This window comes from Zingiber officinale, chromosome 5A (assembly GCF_018446385.1).
Source record: "Zingiber officinale cultivar Zhangliang chromosome 5A, Zo_v1.1, whole genome shotgun sequence".
Classification (NCBI taxonomy): domain Eukaryota; kingdom Viridiplantae; phylum Streptophyta; class Magnoliopsida; order Zingiberales; family Zingiberaceae; genus Zingiber; species Zingiber officinale.
In genome coordinates this window covers 131,931,264-131,954,774 of record NC_055994.1, presented here as the reverse complement: position 1 = coordinate 131,954,774, position 23,511 = coordinate 131,931,264, and the positions used below count along the sequence as shown (strand labels likewise).

At 37.4% G+C, this 23,511-nt stretch overlaps 1 protein-coding gene across 7 annotated transcripts; it reads right to left on the bottom strand.

The window, feature by feature from the left end:
• Positions 1-853: 853 nt before the first annotated feature.
• Positions 854-21,684, bottom strand: LOC121981858 (spermatogenesis-associated protein 20-like). Of its 7 annotated transcripts, none has more exons than XM_042534609.1 (15): positions 21,401-21,684; positions 18,136-18,208; positions 17,998-18,019; positions 11,939-12,017; positions 11,499-11,531; positions 11,191-11,339; positions 10,953-11,109; positions 7,372-7,612; positions 5,508-5,749; positions 4,815-5,078; positions 4,618-4,728; positions 3,097-3,321; positions 2,810-3,013; positions 1,731-1,907; positions 854-1,281 (listed from the first exon to the last, which is right to left on the bottom strand). In XM_042534609.1, exons 1-15 carry the CDS (start codon positions 21,632-21,634, stop codon positions 1,072-1,074), a joined length of 2,421 nt encoding a protein of 806 aa, XP_042390543.1. In that variant the 5' UTR covers positions 21,635-21,684; the 3' UTR covers positions 854-1,071. The 7 variants fall into 7 exon arrangements, 6 of the variants coding, with proteins under 6 accessions (XP_042390543.1, XP_042390545.1, XP_042390547.1 ...); XM_042534611.1 differs by lacking the exon at positions 11,939-12,017 and adding an exon at positions 13,482-17,914 and having other exon boundaries at positions 21,401-21,656; XR_006111944.1 differs by lacking the exon at positions 854-1,281 and adding an exon at positions 2,098-2,253 and having other exon boundaries at positions 1,769-1,907; positions 21,401-21,683.
• Between the last annotated feature and the right edge of the window lie 1,827 nt (positions 21,685-23,511).

Genomic DNA, 23,511 nt, shown 5'->3' with positions numbered 1-23,511 from the left:
TTTTCCTCAACCAAACTGCCACATTCTTCGTTAAATAACTTGTAAATGTTGCCATTGTTTAATTTGGGTGCCACTTGTCTTGCTGACTAAAGTCTGAAAGAACTTTTTGTTATTACCCTCATCGCTCAATTTACATCTGGTGTTCCGAGAAATTCTTAAATATTTTAGATGGAATTTTGGATCTAAAGCGCACTTTTTTCACATTAATTTTCAAATCGAGAGCTCATCACAATTCACACATATCCTCGATGTAGGGGATTGAGGAATCCTCGCGAAGTTTTGCAATAGTTTTCTTATGATATAACATGTTCTTCGCTATCTAATTTTCTTATTCTCCCCCCAATTCACATTTTGCTTGGTGGGCGAAATGTAAAGCCAGACCGTCTTCCCAAGGATTAATAGTATGAAAAAAAAAAAGAATCAGTGGCAATATTAATTCAAGAATATGATCCTCTCCATTAAAATACGTATTGCACATCATATTCACTTCCTTATCATCTCGAAGAACCACTACACGAGTTCTTTACCCTAATCTCCATCGGTCAGAATTGAACTCTAAGCTAATTAATCAAAGTATTAATCAAGTTAAGCAAGATGAGAATATATAAAAGGAACGGAGAGTGGTGTCAATTCCTTGAAAAATGTCGATAGCAATTGGTGAAGTGGCTACTTGTTTAAGAGGAGTATTTATTCCGTTCCATTAAATTAAGTAAAGAATCTATAAGCCGCAATCCGGTGCATGTGAAGTTCACGTGGGGAGTAGCCTTTAGATCGAAAGGAACATCCACCCAGAGTGAAGAATGTATTGGAGTTTCATTTGATCTAACTCACTTTCCATCCAATGCATGTGAACTTCACGTGGAACTTTATCAAATTATATCGACAAGCCAAACTATTCTACACAGTGTGAAGTTTACATACAAGGTTGATGGGCATTACATGGTCGACGCAACAGCGGTACGTGTACGCAACAAGTTCACATACATACGAGGCATGGTAGGCATCAAGCGGTCGAAGCAACAGCGGTACGTGTACGCAACAAGTTCACATACATACGAGGCATGATAGGCATCAAGCGGTCGAAGCAACCGGGGCAGTTTTGGCGAGCAAGATTCGGAGTCCATCCGCACTAGTGACTGGTGGACTGCACGCAAAGTTCTGGCACACATGAGCTACCACTGGCTCGTCTTTTGGAGTTCCTTTTGCCATTTCAGCAACGTTGGGGTTGTAGTGCTCCCAGAATTCCATCTCCTCGCTGTTGTTGGGGTCTATTTGGATCACCTGCAATTTTTAATCTCAAACTTTCACCTAATCTATACAGAAGAGGACGAAGAAAAAGAAAAACTAGAATTTCATCGTTAGCTTTAATATATGGACCGATATTCTTGTTCGCAGTGTAGTTCCACGAGGATGAAGAATCTAATAAAGCACAGTCATACAAAATATTTGGATGATGAACCAGAAATTGGCAAAGCAGTATATCGATACAGATTACTTCAGTTTTATGTTCCTTGGAAGGAAATGGACTTAATGCTTTATAGTACTTCCCTGGCCAGCAATGCTAAGAATGCTAATTGTACCAATAACCATTTGATTGTTTCCCAATAGTTCTACCGTTGAACCTTTCGGAAAAAATACCAGTAAACATATCACCCTTAGCCACCTCCAACATAACAAGCACAAATAAAGAATACTGACAAAAAATGGTGAAAATGAAGAGTAGAATTTACCGTTCTGTTGGGATCGTATGATGTGAAAACAGCAGTCACCATGTTGGCAAATTCGGAAGATGATTTATCGCCAACCAAGACAACCTGTTTCCTTGAAGGAACAGTGAGCATGTGTGCCGCACAACACATAAGTGGGATGGCAATGCTTTGATCTTTTAACCTCTTTTCAAAAACAGCCTGGAGAGTAGTAGCGTTTGGGATCAATAGAGAGATGAAAGAGGTTGCAACTAAGACAATGTAATATTATTACAATGGATATGTTTAATTAATGGGCTTCTTCCTTGTAAGATGTTGCTTTGTGACCAAAAGGTCACGGATTCGAATCCTAGAAATAACCTCTTACAAAAAGCAGGGTAAGACTACGTACAATGGATCCTTCCCCGGGACCCCGCATAGCGGGAGCTTCGTGCACCGGGCTGTCCTTTTTTCCTTGTAAGATGTAACTAAAAACAATTTGTAATTCATATTTCACCTGTCCTTCACAATTTGTAATTCATTGATAGATTTCCCTCCATAAGATAATCTAAATTGCCATTGATGATTTAGAATAACAAGAAATACAATAAAAAAAGGAATTTAAAAACTTGCAAATTTGACAGTGATCCCACAAGATTACCGTAGACCAAATGCCATCTCATTGTTAGACTTTTTATCTAATCTAAGAACTAACAAGCTCGCCGTACAACATTACCGAATTTAATATCTGTACTCTGATCAGTATTTCGTTTAACTTACAGATTTACTCCAAGAGAAAAGGCCTATATTTTTCCAATGCAGAATATGAAAAGCAAGGATCCTTTCATACATTATATTCGATATCAAGGAAGTAAATATGAGTTCAAGGGGGGCTCATTTTTCAAATGGAGAAATGAAAATGCCACCTTGTTTGCAATATTATTTTCATTTTTGGTCACAACCAAAGGGTTGATATAAGGAAATTATCTATCAAATGGCTATGCTTTCACTGAAAGATTAAAATGAAACTGGTAATTAATGAATAAATCTTTTTCTAGTGCACCATCAGCAGGGCCAAGACTTGCGGAAGCATGAATTGTCTATTATACCAAGCAATAACATACCAGAAGATGTTCCGATGTCCTCCTATAATTGTCAGACCTTGCACCAGCAACCATAGATGACAACCTTATCAGATTGATTGCTGAAACTGAGTTTCCAGATGGCTCTGCTCCATCATGATCTTCCTTTACTCGGAGGAGGATGGAAGGATCTTCACCTGGAGTATTATAATAACCTCCTCCTTGTTTGTCCAGGAACAATTCATCCTGGCAAAGGAGTCACGTGTATCATTAAATAATTAAGGCAACATAAGCAAGGCCACAAAAAAAAGAATCAACAATTTGCTTGCCTGTGTAGCTTGTAACTCAATTGCCCAGGACAACCAGTCAGTCCTACCACCAAACTCATAAAGATCTAGCAAACCAGAAATGAGAAAGGCATAATCATCAAGAAAGCCAGGTGCTTTAGATGGACCATTGCGAAAGCTATGTTGCAGTCTGTGAATAGTTGAATCATACAGTTTGCTCTTGATAAAGGATACTGCTTTTTCTGCAACTTCTAGGTATTCATTTGGCTGCAAAAGGAAACAACATGCCAGAAATGAGTATCACACCATTCAAGATACTGGTCAAATAATGCATTAGTTTGCTAAATATGTTCTTATATTCTTGATACTTGCAAAGATGAGTGATGCTCTCTCAGATATAATTCAGATGCTAAAAATTCATCTATCCATTTCCCATGATGTAAACATCAAGATTGAATAATCCAATATGCAGAAACTAAGCTTCTAAAAGCAAAAAAACATGCTTCACAATGGAATTCAGATGCCTTTTCACAATTTTCTCTGAAAGTAGACGACAAATAAAATCTAGATCTGATCATTGGGCATAAACATCAAGATGAAATAATTTGTCGTTTTGTACACTGCAAATAAGGCTATAAACACAAGGTATATTAATCAGACACACTTGGACATATTCTGTCATAACTATGTAGCCAAGAATCGTTTAAACAACAAAGAAATGCTATCAACCCTTAATGAGATTCAATTTCCAGCACTTGGAGCTACATAATTTAGATTGGTAAGACTTCCTTTTGTAACTTTTATTGTTTTAGACAAGCAAAGTGTTTCCAACAAAACAAAATCAAATTATCACAGAAGGCATACAATGAGAAGCATCAGTCAAGATATTTTATTGAACTCTGAACAAAATGTAGCATAAATCTGCTCGTCTCTTCTAATAATGAATGGCAGTTCTATTTAATCATTGTTCAGTACATTTTCACGTATTAGTTATTAATCAAACATTAATTTGACAGAAATCTACAAACAATTGTATCAAGTTGTTCAGACCACTTGCATCTGTACCAAAGATAAGTAGTAATCTGAGTTGGTTCATAAGATGTGGAAGTATTGTGCAGTTAATATGTCTGGATCTAGAGGATAAGGTATTCAGAAGCTAAGCAACAATGAATCCAAGTTGAAGCCTTAACGATCTAAATTATTTGAGAATACTCGAACAGAGTCTGAACTGATATCTAAGCATTGGATATCTATCAAGACTTGTCACAATTAACAGAGCATCCTGTTGCATCATGCTTCTTCTTTGAAAGGATATGGAAATGCCTAACAATGCATCATCATCCTGTCTCCATTGCAAGTATGGAGAGGTACTTGTCGCTAAAGATAGTGAGTTCTACATTGTAGTCTTTATGAAACTAAGATTATTTATTACAATTGCATTTGATCGATAACATACAAAAGAATAACAGAACAATTAATTTTAGGCAGAGAACAGAAATATGTCCTACAAAAATTTCTGGAATGACCATTACAGCAGAAATAACAAGAATGGATCAAGCTCACATCACATCCCATCACCGGGAAATAAAATTGAGTTTCCTTGGGTTCTGCTTTGAGAACTTTAGAAGCTCTTGCAAAAGAAGAAATTGCCAGCCCATTCCATGATACAATTACCTGGAAAAGCAACGGACTCATTAAGAAGCCTTGTTAATACTAGTCTTCCAAAAATAAGGAATGTTTTATGCATAGAAGTAAAATACCTTGTCATCCAAATGTGGTCTTGGCCGTTTTGACCTTGCATCATATAATTTTTTACGGCATTCTTCCAAAATCTGATTGTATTCGTCTATAGACTTGTCCCATTTGGATGCCATGGAAGGAGCATCTTTTCTCTCAATTAGAACATTTTTTCCCTTAAATTCATCATGAGGATCACTCATTGGAGAAAGATCACAATTTCCTGATGGTTTAATGTAGTAATGATCTTTAAACAAATTTGCATGTTCTCCGAGAATCTCTTCAATCTACATCACAAAAAATAAGAACATTAGTGATATAAGAGGAAGACAATGAAAGAAGATGCATTAAGCAACCTCCTAAATGAACATAGAACTGGCCAATTTAATATGATAGAAACATATGATAGTAGCTTGTTTTATATAATTTTTTTCTCTTGGACTATAATGTTAGATGCCAATCTCACACCAGATCTTAAGTTATGTTCATGGATGAATGTTTTACATCAATCAGCATATATCGCTTGTGCTAGATAAACTCAATGTATTAATTGTTTTAGTTGTTGTTCAAATCACATATACTTGTTATTAGAAGTTCTGGTCCATTCAGGAACTTTATCTCTGAATATTTGAGTATAACCAGTCATTTGCTAATCAGATAATATTTTTTTCAAGTCATTATAAACACTCAATGACTCTATGAGAAGGAAAAAAGACCTCCTGACTTGTCCAGATATAAAAAGATCCTTCCTTCTTTGTTGTAGCACCATGATATTCAGCACTGTCAGCATCCTCCGCAGAATAAATTTCACCAGCATCTCCAATCTTATCTCTCCTCAAATAATCCAAAATATCATGAGCAACAGATGAGTAGTAGGTGTCCTTTGTGATCGAAAATGTATCTAAATAGGCATTAGCAAGCTGACCATGATCGTACAACATCTTCTCAAAATGAGGAACTGCGTACCATGGAAATTGCACACTGTTTAAACTAGGAAATGATAACTCCTGCTTAAGGAAGTCATTATTCATAGCATAGTGTAGGAACCAACTAAATACAAATAAATCAGTTTCTGGTAAGAGGAAGAGAAGATAAGCATCAATATTTGCTAACTACAACAAAGTGAAACTAGTTGACTCTAGCACATGATTTTATGTACATTTGGAAGATACCATAGTGACAGACTGACAGGTACTCTACTAGTTCAATATGGAGTCCAGCATTGTGGGAATATGCTTTATTTCCTTATTTGATCCGTTGATACTAAATGGTAATGCACTCTGTGTTTTCTGATGATTTTTTGCACATTGGGAGTTCATTAACCTTTGATATATTGAACACCTTTTCCTCGAAAGAAAAAAAAAAAACAGAAATGATGTTATCACTGTTATTAGTCATCACTGGTAGTATCTTTCAATATACTGAACCACCTCCAACTGTCAGATCCAGAATTTAATTAGAAATTGATCAACTTGAAATGTGCTTAACCTAAAATAAAATCTATGCTTTTATTAGATTTGTTTCATCTCGGACTGCAGTGGTGGCAAGAGACGGGCAACGACATTGAGCTCGGGCAATTAAAAGTTGATCTCATCAGATTTGACTAAGGTAGGATTGAAGCCACTATGATAAGAGTAACTGTGGGAACTCATAGTAGCGATAACCATAGGATTTATTCAGATATCTGAAATTCTAAACCATTCACAAACAATCACATTAGTTATAACTGTAGTGGCATTTTCTCATCCTCATTCTTTACTCTTGACTCAAATTTAAAGAGTATTGGTCAAGTTTGCAGTATTATGTTAGTTGTTGAGTTTACCCAATAGAGATACATGGTTTATTTTGTTTATGTTCTGTTAGGATACTAGTAGTTAATAATTGTTTTATTGTGATAGTTAATAGTTGTTTTATTGTGATTCCAGACAATCATTGGTGGATTGACCTTAAGCGGGATTACAGATACAAAGATGGTCATGTCACTACAATCCCATGATGATTCCAATGGCTGACACTCTGCATGCTCCTTTTGTTTGTATATGGCTTGCAGTTAAACATACTGATGTTTTTAGTTGATAATAAAGAAAATTAAGGAATATGAGTTATTAGAAAGAAAAAAAAGAGTCAAAATATGACAATCAAGGAACAATAATACATAGTATGGATAGATGATAAAATGACAGACTAGATTAAGATGGTAGGACATGTTAAAAAAAACAAGCAAAAGTTCTACAGTTAGACATGTTGAATTGATTAGACTTTTATATATAAGGGGAAGAAGAAAAACAAAAAAAAATCTTTAATGCAATTAAAGATGATGCAAGATATACCATTATTGCTACAGTTTGCCTAAAATTAACTAGAGGTATAAGATGTATAGCCAATATGAAATGGTGGGGGGGCTAAAATGGATTGTTATATTAAGTATAACTTTTTTTTAAAAGAATAAAAAAATTCTAACTGATTTTCAAATCTCCATTAGCAAGTAGTGATTCTACTAGTATTTTCTATAAGATTAGAACATTTATAGCTTGCTAAAATTATAAGAGAAACTACAAAAACTAGTTGTTGAGCGCTTACCATGCCAATGTTCGTCCACACTATACCTGTGAAATCCACCTCCAATATGATCATGGATTCCACCTCTAGCCATGCATTGCAAAGTATGGCAAACCATCTCCACATTTTTATTAGCATCACTTTGCCGACCTTCTTCCATAAGCTTCCTTGACTCATAAAGCAGAATATAAACTTCCACTGGCCTAGGAAATTTTGGAGCAGTACCAAAACCACCAAACTTTGGATCATAGCTACTTGCAAGCTTAATGAAAAAACCAATCAAAAATTCTGTCAGACATCAGTGGGGGAAAAAAATCTCAGTGCTCAATACGAGGAAAATATTATTGTAAAAGAGGAAAATAAATTGATGCGACTACTAAATAATTAGCTCGGCGCTGTGAAATCTGCACTCAATGGGAATAAGTCTTTGTTAAATCACCCAGCTGTTAACTATTAATTTCACTAAAAAAGGTACCATTTATGCAATTCTTTGCAATAGCAGGCCCTTCTAGCTGCATCTACTTCCCATAAAAAAAATGTACTAGGAAACATCAAAGGGCTGGGACCTAAAAGCAGTTCCACCATGTAAATCTAATATTTTCAGAGAAAAAAGATTTTAGTGAAACGAATTCAGAATAGTGTAGCACTCAACTCATCCAAGGACATGTTGGCTAGAGGATTGCTATCTGTCACAGAATTGCTTCATTACAAAAAACTAAGGGTGTGTTCCAAATTATGAGATGTCTTAATTCTTGTATAAACAAAATATCAACCACAAAGATTAATATAATATCATTATAATATTACAGTATAATAGTTTATATTCTATGAATATATGATGTGTTGTTATTATGGTTTCAAGTGTTGATGAATATCAGTTGGCACAACCAAAAGGAGAAAGATATCATTTCATTCTTTCAATATAGTGTCAGCACAGGTAAATACCACTATGCTACACATGCAAAGAAAATTTCAAGGGTACCCATTGAGACAAAGTGTACATCAGTTAATAGGGTGCATAACTGACCGAGACAAAATGATGCTCTTCCAAATACTCAGATTATGTTCGTCAATCATGTGTAGAAGGTAAACACTAAAAGAAAGTAGGAAGAGCAGCACCACTCAATGGTTATAGAATATTTTTCTTCTCATGGTTGATTCCTCTATTCCATTTGTTAGTCATGTGGAGTAGATGAAACACTGATGCTAGGCTCTACTTTAAGAAAAGAAGAGAGGAAAGAAAGCGCGTCGAGGGAGGGAAGAAGGGAAGGAAGAAAGGGAGAGGGATTTCCTTTGTTTTGTCTATTTGAAAATGAGACAAAATGACAACTTTCGTGCTTTGAATCTATCATTTCCAAGGCATGCAAGTTTATGCTAATCTTTTCAATATTTTTTCACTATTTATGTCCTCTTCCACCCACTTTTAGAAGGAAGTCAAAGTGGGGAAAATCGAGTCAAATTGTACCCCTTTTTCTTTTACCTTCTATTCCTCTACCTAACCAAACAAGGAAAATAATTGCTTCTCTACCCTTCCCCCTCTATTTGTGCTTCCTTCCTCTCAAGTAAACATTGCATAAAAGAAGATGCATCAACTACAGTACTAGAAGTAGTAAAGAGGATGACACAAGAGCTGAATAAACTAAGATATATTTCAACTAATATCTTGTACCTATAATTATTTCATTTTTAATTATGATATTTCAACTCTTCATACTTAACCGAGATATACTTATGAACACGTGTAGAAATCAATCTTAGGGGGCGTTTGGTTTAGGGGAATAGGAGTGGGGAATGGGAATGAGAATCATTGATTACCATTGTTAATGTTTGGATTATAGGAATAGGAATAAGAATAAGGGAATGAATCCTTGAAATTGGGTAATAACTCATTCCCATGTACCTCCCCTTCAATGAGTCATTACCCTATTTTCATCAATCAAAATATTCTCTTATTCCAAAAATACCCTTGACCTAAAACTAAAATTTTCTCCCTTAATATCAAATATCAAAATTTATTTATTATTTTTTCTTCATATCACTTCTCTCTCCTTGTTCTCTCTCATCATATTTTCTCTCTCATCATTTTATCACACACTTTCTCTCTCCTATCACACTTTCTTTCCTCTTTTTTCTCATTACACTTTCTCTCTCATCATACTTTCTCTCTCCTCAACCTCTTCCATCACACTCTCTTCCTTCTTTTTTTCATCATACTTTCTCTCTTATCATACTTTCTCTCTCCTCAATCTCTCCCATCACACTCTCTTTTCTCTTTTTTTCTCATTACACTTTCGCTCTCATCACACTTTCTCTCTCCTCAATCTCTCTTGTCACACTCTCTCCTTTTTTTTTCTCAACACACTTTCTCTCTCATCATACTTTCTCTCTCATCATCTCTCCCATCACACTCACTGTTTTTTTTTCTCATCACACTTTCTCTCTCATCATACTTTCTCTCTCCTCAATCTCTCTCATCACACACTCTCTCTCCCCTCATTTTTTTCTCATTACATTTTCTATCTCTTCATCCTCTCCCATCATAATTTCTCTCACATCATATTTTATCTCTCATCATGCTCTCTTCTATCACACTCTCTTTTCTCATTTTCTCTCATCACACTTTCTCTCTCTTCATTCTTTCTCATCACATTTTCTCTCTCATCATACTTTCTCTCTCATCATTCTCTTTCATCATATTTTTCTCTCACATTCATCTTTCTCTCACATCTATTTTTTTTCTCTTATTTTCCTTTAAGGGTAAAAAAGGAAATATTGATTTATTCCGATAGAAAGTATGCAACTAACCAAACATTGCTTTTAAGAGTGATATTCATGCTCATACCCATTCTCATTCCACAATACAATGATTCTCATTCCGATTCCTATTCCCATGCTCATACCAAACGCCCCCTTAGTACTAGACATCTAGGAAGTATCATTAATATGGGTCTAAGAAATTATAATGTTACAAGAACTAATATTCATTTTAGGATTAGAAATGAATAATAATGAATTGAGATGTTCATTAATTAACTAGTTGCTCTAAAATTTTAATTCAATTTAATTTATAATTTTTGTGGGCTTGTATTTAGATAATCAAACTAAGTAGAGGGGATTATAGATTAAAAATCTCAACATGCCGACTCTTCACATGGAACAATCCTGAAATTGCATCATTCCTATTAAATATTGAAATCTTAGAATGGGGAAATCCTTTAAAACTTTGGCTATTATCATATCTAATATGACACAACTTTTCAACCACAAAGGAGCTGGGGAATGGCATAAAAGAGCTAATTTGAGAATTTCAATTCAGTTAAGAACTGAAAGGTCATCCGTCATGAGTGTATCCCTTAAGATAACAAGATTACCAAGAAGAGTAATCATTAAATAACTTCTAATTCAATGGTGGATGAAGAGACTAGTTTCCAACTGTGAACGTCATATTGTTTTAGAAAATTATGCATGTCAAACTTAGAATGTTACTCATGGTGATTAGTGTGTCTTCTTCCAATAATATATCTTTGCATAGTTATTGGAAATTCTGCTAATGAGATAAAACTAGTAGATACATTTGCTGGAGTAATATAAACCATAAATACCTGTCTAGAACATCTTTTTAAGGAAACACGAGCTAACTCATCCGATATTTTACTGGAGTTAGCTGTCGAAGAAAGTGCTTCTGAAAGTTGTTCAATTGCAATAGTCCCACTTTTTTCCAGCATCTCACGTTTAGTCTCCCAAGCTTCTTTCACCTTTCTAGGGAAAAGAAGTAACAAAAACATAAGACAAATTGTTAGATTTCATGCAACTCTGACGGTAATAGACAAGGTCAGTTACCTAAGGATTGTCTTGAAACCAGGTCTTCCATACTTGTCATCAGGCGGAAAATATGTTCCACCCATCAAGGGTTTCAGATTAGGAGAGAGGAAGGCACTCAACGGCCAACCACCACCACCATATAGTGCAGAAACATATGTCATATATACCTACAAAAGGTCACCTTAATTAGAAATAGAAGCTAAACTCATCACACAAAAGTCAAAAAAATCACGCAACTTAGTACAAATGGATATCTTCCGGACCCTCTCAAAGTTGAAAGAAGAGATTGACAGATGAAAATTGGATTGCTATGATAATTCTATTACCTTATCAACATCAGGTCTCTCCTCACGGTCAACCTGTTTAGAGACCAACAAGTCAGAGAAGTCATCACACAATACATCTAGGCAGTCATAATATGGAAGCACAGAATAGAACAGTATCATAATGAAAAAGGGGAAGAAAATTATATAGGACAGTAAAAAAATATTGGTATTTTATATTGATGTATGAAAGATAAATAGTGTGCTTTACTTTTCTTTCCTTCACAAATTTTCAGTTGGTATAGTGGTATTTCTTTGTATGGAGGAATAAGATCTATGTAGCCGACCCCAAATAGTTAAGGCCAAATACTACTTCATGATGATAACATTAACAATAACTTCTTTATAAATTTTCAGGTTGTAGAAAGAAACGGTGTTTTGGCAAAAATATCATTCACCAGATATACATATGTTTTATAATCATTCTACAAAACAATAACAACCTTGATGCTAACAAACCAATCATTTAGCATTTTTGCAATCTCTTCATTCTCGAATGACTCAACTTCCATGACATGGCACCTACAATTACAAGGAAATTAAATCCAAGAGAAATCATGGTAAATAATTTCATTCTAGCTGGAGCAGGCCAGGAGAATTTGAATGACAGAGTAGCTTAAAATAAACATTAAAATTATATTTCAGTATACTCCTAAATGAAGCATAAATAGTTCTTCTCTAAGTGCCATATAGCACCTTCCTTAATCCTTCGTAAGAAAAGTCACACTAGCTAAATCTCATAGCTTTGACAGAACTGGACAATTGTGTGAATAAACAAGAAGGGAAAACAAATAAATACAAGATGAGAAAAAAAAAAAAAAAAGAGGGAGAGAGGAATTATGTTCGAGTTAAACTATTGGGCTCCTATGAACTGATGTGTAGCAGCTAAAGTAGCCATTATGTATCATTGGGTTTCAACTGATACTGACACTATATCTCTAATAGCATAGCAATATGATACGGGAATATCTCGAAGTGCATTCAAAACCCATCCGTTGTATTGCCCAAGGATGGGTCTAATTACTCAAGTACGTTTCCAAGGCCATTATAGGATTATGGATCTATTTATTAGATTTGTCTTTTCAATGAATGAGTTATTTGAATTTATGATTTCAAAGGGTCATGTTTAAATGCTTACTTGGAGACTTGTTCCAAGAGGCCGTATAAATAACTGTTCAAATAATGTTGAAAGGGGGTTGGAACTTTGAACCAGTACACAAGCTTCCCTACAGAGAGGAGGACTACTTCTTACTGTCTCTGTATCCCTTTTGGGTGGTGAGACATTCTTTTCGTTTCCCTTCGAGAGTGGTGGTTATATCCTGTATCTCTTGAATCGTGAGTGGTATTCGTCGGCTCGCCGCAACCTCCTTACGTTTGCTGGTCAGGCCCGACATCAAGTGGTATCAGAGCCTATAACCCGCAGGTTCGAGGTTATGGCTGGTGGTCGTCGTCGTACACAAAATGTTGATGAATCAGTAGCTCCAGTAGCTCGTGAGCGCGATCTTCGTGATGTGGAAATGGCCGACTTGAGACGGCAGGTTCAAGAACTTGAGCAACAGCTTCAGGCGATGCAACGTAATGACCCTCCTCCTAATCTTGAACAGAGGGGCATGGAAGAAGAGGAGATTAATCCTTTCCATGAAAACCGTTCTCAAGCATCCAACGAGAGAACTCAGTTTCGCCGTAATCGACATGCTCGGGACTTCAATTATGATTTTGGGGTCAAGGTTGATATTCCAGAATTTGAGGGCTTGATGCAGCCCGAAGAATTCATTGATTGGCTAATAAATGTAGAGTGAGTATTCGATTACAAGGACGTTCCGGAAAACAGAAAAGTTAAACTCGTCGCCATCAAACTCAGGAAATATGCCTCCATTTGGTGGGATAATTTAAAGGGGCGTTGAGAACGTGAAGGCAAACGACGGATTGAAACATGGCAAAAGATGAAAAAGGAATTAAAAAAAAAAATTCCTACCAGGAACTTACAAGCAAGATGCCTATTTGAAGTTTCACAGTTTTAAGCAAGAGGGCAGATCCGTGGAGCAATACACCGCTGAATTTGAACATCTTATGCTTCGATGCGATATCGAGGAACCAGAGGAGCAAACCATTGCTCGTTATCTGGGCAGCTTACATTCGGAAATATCAAATATTGTGCAACTGCAGCCTTATTGGACTTTCAACGATGTCACAAAATTGGCTCACAAGGTTGAAAGGCAATAAAAGGTGGTCAAGACCGGCGGCAACCATCTCCATCCCAAGGGAGGCTCGTCCAACCGAGGTAGCATTCTTCCCTCTAAGCCTACCGTACCGCTACCGTCAGCATCTTCGAAGAGACCATCAGGCAGTGAGGAAGCAAAACCGTCTAAAGCTTGCTCTCGTCAGTGTTTTAAATGCCATGGCTATGGGCATATTGCAGCCGATTGTCCAAACCGACGCATCATCACTCTTGTTGAAGAAGAAAGTCACTACGAGGAAGCAGATGTTGCTAGCCTCGCAGAAGAGGGCGATGTCATTTATGCTGACCAAGGGGAGCTCCTTGTTTGTAGAAACTTGAACAGTCAAAGAGAAGAAGACGAATCCTTATGGCTACGTCATAATATCTTCCATACTCGGTGTACCTCCCATGGAAAAGTTTGTGACGTTATCATCGACGGAGGAAGCTTCGAGAATGTCGTTTCAACCAGAATGGTGGAAAAGCTAAAGCTCCCGATAGAAAATCATCCAAAGCCTTATAAACTCACGTGGCTAGACAAGAACAAAGAAATCAAAGTGAGTAAGCGTTGCCTTGTTCAATTCTCTATTGGTAGATACAGGGATGAAATTTACTGTGATGTAGTCCCTATGGATGCTTGTCATCTACTTCTCGGGAGACCCTGGCAATTTGATCGGAGAACTCATCATGACGGCTATCGAAACACGTATTCTTTCACAAAGGATAATGCCAAGGTTGTTCTGAGTCCTTCCAAATTTGAAGAGATGACCAACCCAGCAAAAGGAGAGGGGCAGAACTTACTCTCTAGATCCAAGTTTTTAAGGAAAGCAAAAGCTCTGCATTCAGCTTTTGCCCTTGTTCTTCTAGAGGAAAATGAATTTTCTACTGAACATCCCATTGAAGTACAACCTCTCTTAAAAAAATTTACGGATGTTGTCCCTGAGGAAATACCTTCTGGGTTGCCACCAATAAGGGATATTCAACATTGCATCGATTTTATTCCTGGTTCTTCCATTCCCAATAAAGCAGCGTATTGGATGAGTCCAAAAGAGCACGAGGAACTACAAAGACAAGTGAAAGAACTTATCAATAAGGGCTTAGTTCATGAGAGCATGAGTCCTTGTGCGGTTCCAACCTTGCTTGTCCCTAAGAAGGATGGTACCTAGCGCATGTGCATTGACAGTCGGGCTATAAATAGAATCACCATTAGCTATCGTTTCCCCATCCCTCGCCTTGAGGAGCTTTTAGATCAACTTCATGGTGCTGTGGTCTTTTCAAAACTTGACTTGCGAAGTGGATATCACCAGATTCGCTTGAGGCAAGGTGATGAATGGAAGACAGCATTTAAGACGCGCGATGGGCTTTATGAATGGGCAGTGATGCCGTTCGGCCTCTCCAATGCACCCAGCACTTTTATGCGGTTAATGAATCATGTGCTTAAGCTTTTTATTGGCAAATTTATGGTCGTTTACTTTGACAACATTCTTGTTTATAGTAGGAGCAAGGAAGAGCACCTGGATCATCTTTCACAAATTTTCCAAGTTTTGCAGGAACAGAGGCTATATGTCCATTTGAAGAAATGTCAATTCCTAACCAATAGTCTAGTATTTCTAGGCTATGTTGTTTCCTGTGAAGGGGTAAAAATGGATCCAAGCAAGGTGGAGGCCATAGTAGGCTGGCCAGAACCTAAAACCATTCAAGATGTTCAGAGTTTTCATGGTTTAACCTCTTTCTACAGACGGTTCATTAAAAATTTTAGCTCGATTTTTGCTACAATCACTGAATGTTTAAAAGGAGGTGTATTCCAGTGGACTACAGAAGCCCAACAAAGCTTCCAACTTCTTAAGGCAAAGGTGTCAAGTGCTCCTGTCCTCTCATTACCAGATTTTGAAAGGCCTTTTGAGGTGGAATGTGATGCTTCTAATGTGGGCATCGGTGCTGTTCTAAGTCAAGAAAGGAGACCAATTGCCTTCTTTAGCGAGAAATTAAATGCAAGCCGAAGGAATTATTCCACTTACGACAAGGAACTTTATGCTCTTATCCGTGCTCTTAATCATTGGAGCCAATATCTCCTTTCAAAGCCATTTATTCTATTTTCAGATCATGAAGCTTTGAAATTTCTTAAGGGGCAGCAAAAGCTCAATCGGCGCCATGCAATTTGGGTGGAGTTCCTTCAAGCCTTTGACTTCGTCATCAAGCATAAAGCGGGCTCTCAAAACAAAGTAGCAGACGCTTTGAGTAGAAGGCACTCACTATTGTCTACATTACAATTAAGTGTTCCTGGCTTTGAGGTGTTAAAAGAGCTCTATGAAGGAGATGATTTCTTTGGCCAAATCTGGAAAGAGTGCTTCAAGAGACCCTTTAAGCAATTCTTCATACAAGATGGTTATCTTTTCAAAGGAAATTGTTTGTGCGTCCCTTTATGTTCTTTGAGGGAAGCTTTAATCTTTGAAGCACATAGCAGTAATGTTGGAGGTCATTTTGGTCGGGAAAAGACTTGTGCCGCACTGCAAGAAAATTTTTATTGGCCAAAGATGGAGCGAGATGTTAGAAAGTACATTGCAAGGTGTCGAACTTGTCATCTAGCAAAGTCTCATTGTAATAACACGGGGTTATACACACCCCTTCCTGTTCCCAAGACTCCCTGGCAAGACATTAGCTTGGATTTTGTGCTAGGGTTGCCGCGAACTCAACGTCACAAAGACTTAGTCATGGTGGTGGTCGATCGTTTCTCGAAGATGGCGCACTTTGTTCCATGCGCAAAAACCTTTGATGCATCCAATGTGGCTGAACTGTACTTTCGGGAGATTGTCAAACTCCATGGAATCCCTTTGACCATGACTTCTGACCGTGATACTAAATTTATCGGCCACTTCTGGAGAACTCTTTGGCGGAAACTTGGAACTCAACTTCAATTTAGCACTACTGCTCATCCACAAACTGATGGTCAGACGGAGGTCGTGAATCGCAGTTTGGGAAATCTTCTTTGAAGTTTTATCGGCAAGAACATTCGTCAATGGGACCTGCTATTGCCCCAAGTAGAGTTCGCTTACAACCACTCCATAAATCGAACAACAGGGCATAGTCCCTTTGAAATTGTTTATGGAGCAAATCCAATTAGCCCACTTGATTTGGCACCTCTCCCAACTAATGACAAGTTCAGTAGTGATGCTAAGGAAAGGGCTGGTCAGATCAAGAAGTTACATGAAATGGTTCGTGAGTGTATTTTAAAGCAAAATGCCAAGTATGCTGAACGAGCTAATAAACATCGAAAACCTGCTGAGTTCAAAGAAGGGGATCTAGTCTGGGTTCATTTTCGCAAAGATAGATTTCCTGCGGGGAGCTACAGTAAGTTAAAGCCTCGGGCAGATGGTCCTTTCAAGATCCTAAGGAAGATTGGAGAAAATGCATATAAAATTGATCTCCCGGCTGAGTATGAAGTCTCCAACTCTTTCAATGTGGCTGATCTTTCTCCATTTCTTGGTTATACTGCCGACTTTTAACTCGAGGGCGAGTTTTCTCGACCAGGGGAGCATGATACGGGAATATCTCGAAGTGCATTCAAAACCCATCCGTTGTATTGCCCAAGGATGGGTCTAATTACTCAAGTACGTTTCCAAGGCCATTATAGGATTATGGATCTATTTATTAGATTTGTCTTTTCAATGAATGAGTTATTTGAATTTATGATTTCAAAGGGTCATGTTTAAATGCTTACTTGGAGACTTGTTCCAAGAGGCCGTATAAATAACTGTTCAAATAATGTTGAAAGGGGGTTGGAACTTTGAACCAGTACACAAGCTTCCCTACAGAGAAGAGGACTACTTCTTACTGTCTCTGTATCCCTTTTGGGTGGTGAGACATTCTTTTCGTTTCCCTTCGAGAGTGGTGGTTATATCCTGTATCTCTTGAATCGTGAGTGGTATTCGTCGGCTCGCCGCAACCTCCTTACGTTTGCTGGTCAGGCCCGACATCACAATACCATGTTCCTACTCCCAATATGTATAGCTACAAAGATTGTATGGATAAGACACCCTCTTCCAGGATGCTAATAGCAATCATAGTGAGATATCATTCGACCCAACATATAGTGGAAATTTATAATTTATTCTTTCAACAATAAATCAAAACCCATTTTGAGTCATCTGGGACCAAATTCATCTTAGGAGAGTGTGCATTAGCAAAGGATTCGTTCTTTGATTTACTGCTAAGAATAGAAAAATCAATCAAGACAATACATCATGATTCTGAATAACATAAAACAACTACATGAATGAGAAATCTTACCAGTGGCACGTACTATATCCAACTGCAAGTGCAAAACCCATGTCAAAACAAAATGTGAAGAAACAAAATTAAAGGACATGAGAAAAAAAATTCGTATTGATCATGTATTCATTAAGCCATGAATTTCAGTATACACACTCGATAAAAAAATGGGGATGTTTCTTTTGCGAGCTTTCTCAAAAGCTTCTTCACCCCAAGGATACCAGTCAACCTTGAATTCGGAAAGAAAACAATGATAGTAATAAGAGAATTAGAATCAGCACGACATATATTTTGAAAAGGACTCAAAAATGTAAGAAAAACATGCATATCTTTAAAGATTCATGGCTTGAAGAGTTCAATACTCCCTAGACTTTATCTTGAACAATGAGATAAAATAGTTGTCATGTTGTTACAGGAGCAAATAAACCTCTAGTTGTTAGATCAGTTATATGGGCCAAGTAGGCAACCAACAGCACAGGTGCATAGCCTAGTGCTCAAACCAGTTGTGGCCCAACCATGAACTTTGCTTTAAGGAATTTTTTAGGGAGTTTATAATAACTATGATGATTCTTGAAGTTCTCTACACTTGTCAAACCTGGGAAGCATGTCGAAGATATGATGATGTTTGTGCATAAGGAAACCATGGAAAATTAAAGATACTACAGGGAGAAGTTTTTAACTACGAGAACTTCAGTTTTCAATGAGCGCTTAAGGTCACGTATTGCTTGATTTCTCTATGGGCAGTTAGAGAAGAGTTAAGAGAAGTTTGGAGAGGCTTTTGTATACAATATGGGCAATATCCTGTACCAAGTTTTCTGACATTTTTGCTCTCATATAATACCTAATGAATTTGCTTAAGTTTAACCATATAGTCTTACTCTTGTTCTTTTTGTGTAATTCTGTTTGCCAATTGATGGTGCAAAAGGGATTTTTCTAGATTGCACTCAAGTTGTTCATTGCCTACCACGGGAGTCGATGATTTCGTTACATGGCTCTGTAATAGAGATGATTCTGCATTCTAGGCATATTTTTCAATGCACAAAAGATGATTTCAAGTAATAGATTCGAGCACCAAGCTTATTAGAGTGACCTACCTGTGGCCTTTTGGTAATGTATGTACCAGCAAATGGTGCTAGAACAGGTTCAATCTCAACGAGTAGTATCAATTGCCAAATTGGAATGGTGCACCTAGGACTTTGTAGCGAATGGAACAATCAACACGAGGAGACAGATTTATTTTGTGGATGGCAGAGGCTTCAATCATTATCAAAGGGTTCTCGACTTGAGAGTGGTAGGGGGGAGGGTCTAATTTCTCATTTTAGCAATTAAGGATGCCAACTCTATTGATACAACAAACAATGAAGGTTTTAGAGTTGCCTTGCGTTATAGTGAAAAAGCTTTTCGTCAGGACAAATATTGAGAGGGAATGCGCAAGGGGGAATAAATTGAAAGAAATATATCAATTTTAGTGTGGCTACTTAGCAACCTAAATACTAAGAGGGAATGCCCAAAGTGAAAAAAATTGAAAGAAAGATATCAATTTTAGTGTGGCTACTTAGCAACCTAAATACTGAGAGGGAATGCCCAAAGTGAAAAAAATTGAAAGAAAGATATCAATTTTAGTGTGGCTACTTGAGCAACCTAAATATTGAGAGGGAATGCCTAAGGGAAAAAAAAAATTGAAAGAAAGATATCAATTTTAGTAATATAATGGACCGAGCCAATGCAACAAAAGAGAATGTGGAGCCCATCAAATACAAGAGATACATGCACAACAAATTTAGAAAAAAAGGGTACATATCAAGAGAATTGAGTCAGCTAGAATAATTGATTTTTAATTGAGTCAAGTATCTTTTTATTTTTGGTAAGAATAAACCTTTTTTATTCAATGATTGTTTTCTTCCTTTGTCGGGAAGGAACGCCTGGAGTTGTATTTAAATGACCGGAATAGTTCAATAAAGATATGAATTTAGTTTACAAAAAAGAAATCAAATCCATAGAATGAAAGGTTCTCTAATCCCCCACGAACCTCAAACTCTCCCTACCACCATAGGTCGTCAAGGTCGTAAAACTAAGAAGACGAAAATTGATCCCGCCGATAAGCCGGTAAACCGTCTCATTACGCGATCCATATCTAAAGGGCATAACACATACCTAATGAATTTACTTAAGTTTAACCATATAGTATTACTCTTGTTCTTTTTGTGTAATTTGGTTAGCCAATTGATGGTGCAAAAGGGATTTTTCTAGATTGCACTCAAGTTGTTCATTGCTTACCACGGGAGGCAATGATTTCATTACATGGCTCTATAATAGAGATGATTCTGCATTCTAGGCATATTTTTCAATGCACAAAGGATGATTTCAAGTAATACATTTGAGCACCAAACTTATTAGATTTACATACCTGTGGCCTTTTGGTAATATATGTACCAGCAAATGGTGCTAGAACCTCAATCTAAACGAGTAGTATCAATTGCCAAATTGGAATGGTGCGCCTATGATGCAGACCAACCCAATCTAATATAACCCCTTGAACTTTAAAGGGACATAACTTTTGATTCGGGACTCGGAATCAGATTCTGTCAATGCTCACGCGTGCAAAATTGGAAGATCTACGTTTCTTATAGGGAACCGTAACCGCAAGTTTCGGCCCAGAAACTACAGTTTAGGCTCTCATCCGAGCCTTTGAATATATTTTTACTATTTTTAGTAATTTCCGTTTTTATGATATTTAGTGTATTTCTGGCATGCCTGGCATTTATGGGTTAGGATTAAGCATCCTGTTTTGGTAAAATCTTTCTGCTAGGATTTTTATTACATTTTTTCCTTATCTAGCATAAACTCTTTCCTTTCTTTATAAGATGGGAATTGAGGTTATATATTAGGGTTTCTTTCCTTATTTGGGTCTTAGGGTCTGGAGTTTATATAAACAACCTGTTTAGTTGCTTGAGGATTGATCCTTGATATTGAATAAAGTTTCCTTTTTTGGTAAATGACGGATTTCTCTTTGTTTCCTCGGTTTCTTTTCTTGTTGTCTCCTCAAATCTCCTTTCTCGCTAGCCTATAGGATAATTGCTATCCTACTGTCAGCCTAGGACTTTGTAGCGAATGGAACAATCAACACGAGGAGGAGACAGGTTTATTTCGTGGATGGCAGAGGCTTCAATCATTATCAAAGGGTTCTCGACTTGAGAGCGGTAGGGAGGGAGGGTCTAATTTCTCATTTTAGCAATTAAGGACGCCAGCTCTATTGATACAGCAAACAACGAAGGTTTTAATACAAAGATCAATCAAATTCTTCCGTTTATCGCAACAGGCTCGTCGGACGGAAGAGGGGATCTAATCGAAAGACCAGAAGATAAAACACCAAAAGGCGCAAAATTATTCATGGGTAAGCGATAGTAGCGATGGGAAATACCGGATTGTGGGCGTGCTGGAGAAGGTATGGGCTGTGCTCGGACGCAAGGCGGTTAGTGTGCCGATGGGACTCGGCGGAGCTCGAGGACCCGGCCATTGCGAGGGCCACAAAGGCGGCGATGGGGCGTCGCCCGCAGCCGGAGCGAGGAAGGCAGATGCAGAATCTTAGCGGGAGGGAAGGAAGTCGGAGCAGAGAGGAAGTGGTGGCAGTGGAGACGGCTGAGGCGGAGATCATTACTAAGCGCAGGCGAGCGGCGATGGCGAGGATGGAACGCCATCTGGACATCGAGATTGCGTTTTATAACCGAAGTCGCTGGAGAGTGGATGCTGTTTGGATTACCCATATCCCCACGTATTCTGCCCCAAACGCTGAAGGGTGGCATAGGGTAGGCACTCCAGTTTCATCAGTTCACACTGACAGTGGATACTAGAGGAGCTTAGATCGGTCCGCAATCCCTGAGTACTTTTTGATTCATTTTATAATTTAGATGTCGGATCATCATTGATCTTCCTGATTCATCTAACTAGATTATAATTTTGAATCGAGACAGATGATCAGAGGCCGTCGGAGGTGGATTAACTATATGATACTGAACAAGGGGTGGCTTGTCTACCATCGACGGTCTCCAGCTACCTGCCTCGACCTAAAATTACAACCTAGGTGAAAAGGTGAATTCAGGAGAGATCGCAATTTATTTTGATCGGATTCTGATTGTGATCTGATATAAATTACGAAAGAGACCAAAAGAAATCATATATTATGGACAAAAGAATCTAGACTCATACTAAAGTGGATGTAAAATATCCCAATGCATGTTAATGTGTCCAGATTGAGTTGATTTATCTTCCTCCATATGTATGCAGGTAGGATCCTCTGGTCCGTAAATTATGGACCAGAGATTGATCCACTGTATTATTGATTGGTGGATTATAAATGCAGGCAGGATCCACTGATCCGTAAATTATGGACTGGCTACGTTTGGTTGAGTGTAATGTAATTTAGCTTGTAATATAATATAATGTAATCTTGATTACATTACTACGTTTGGTAATGTATGTAATCTTTAATTATAAGGATGATTATATTATTTTGTTTGGTGTCCATTATTTTTTATAAGGAATGTAATTCGTATTATTATAAAATGATAAAAATATCCTATGACCTCTACCGACGGTCGTTGTACTTCTGTCGGAGCTTGCAGCAACTAGCGGCCGTCGCCGTTGGCCTCCTCCGTCAGCCGCTGCCGACCGTCGACAACCGGCGACGACGATGACGACTACTGCCGCGGGTGGCGGCGGTGGCTGACGGCGATGACGATCGCTGGCGGCAACAACCGACAACTGACGGTGGCGGTCGACAGCAGTGGGTAGCCGTGGGCGGCGACCGTAGTAGACTAGGGGTATATTCGACATTTAAATTTTGATTAAACGATGATATCGTAATGTAATCGGATTACATAATATTTATTTTGTAATCCAAATTATAAAATTTCACCACTTTTTTGTAATATATTATATTACATTACAAATTTAAAATTAAATCAAATAAAATAATCAACGTAATATAATCGTAATTATATTATAATATAAATTACACCATACTAAACGTAGATTATAAGATTGGTGGATTATAATTTATCAAAATGAATTAATTGATACAATTTACGGATAAAGGATTCGTGCTCTTATGTATGGACCAGGTTCTGATGGTTCCACAAGAGTGGGTGTAAATTTGGACAACGATTTATTTCTACGAGAGCGGTAGGATGGGAAAAACGTGCTACGTGGCCACTTAACTTTCCTCCTATAGTTTAGGAAATCCGATCGCTGTTGTAAGGGTATTCTGTTAGCGCTCTAAATGAGAGCAATTGTGATCCACTATGCATCTTAAAAAAAAAAAAAAAAAAACTTCTCCCTATAATTTATTATATGAACTCTATATTATTAAATCATATATTTTTATCTATAATTTATTAGTAAATGATTTTATTTGGTATCTCCTATTATTACATTTCTAAATGATTTTTTTTTTATGATTTTAATGCCACATCAATATCATACAACAACATAAAAATTTACTATGTTTTTTATTTTTTTTAGATCCTATATTAT

Coding starts and splice junctions, on each gene's coding strand:
- LOC121981858 (XM_042534609.1), bottom strand. CDS start 21,634: ATGATCTCCGCCTCAGCCGTCTCCACTGCCACCACTTCCTCTCTGCTC. Junction 11,340..11,498: donor AGAGACCTGATGTTGATAAG/GTAATAGAATTA, acceptor GACCTTTTGTAG/GTATATATGACATATGTTTC. Junction 4,729..4,814: donor GACCACATTTGGATGACAAG/GTATTTTACTTC, acceptor TTGCTTTTCCAG/GTAATTGTATCATGGAATGG.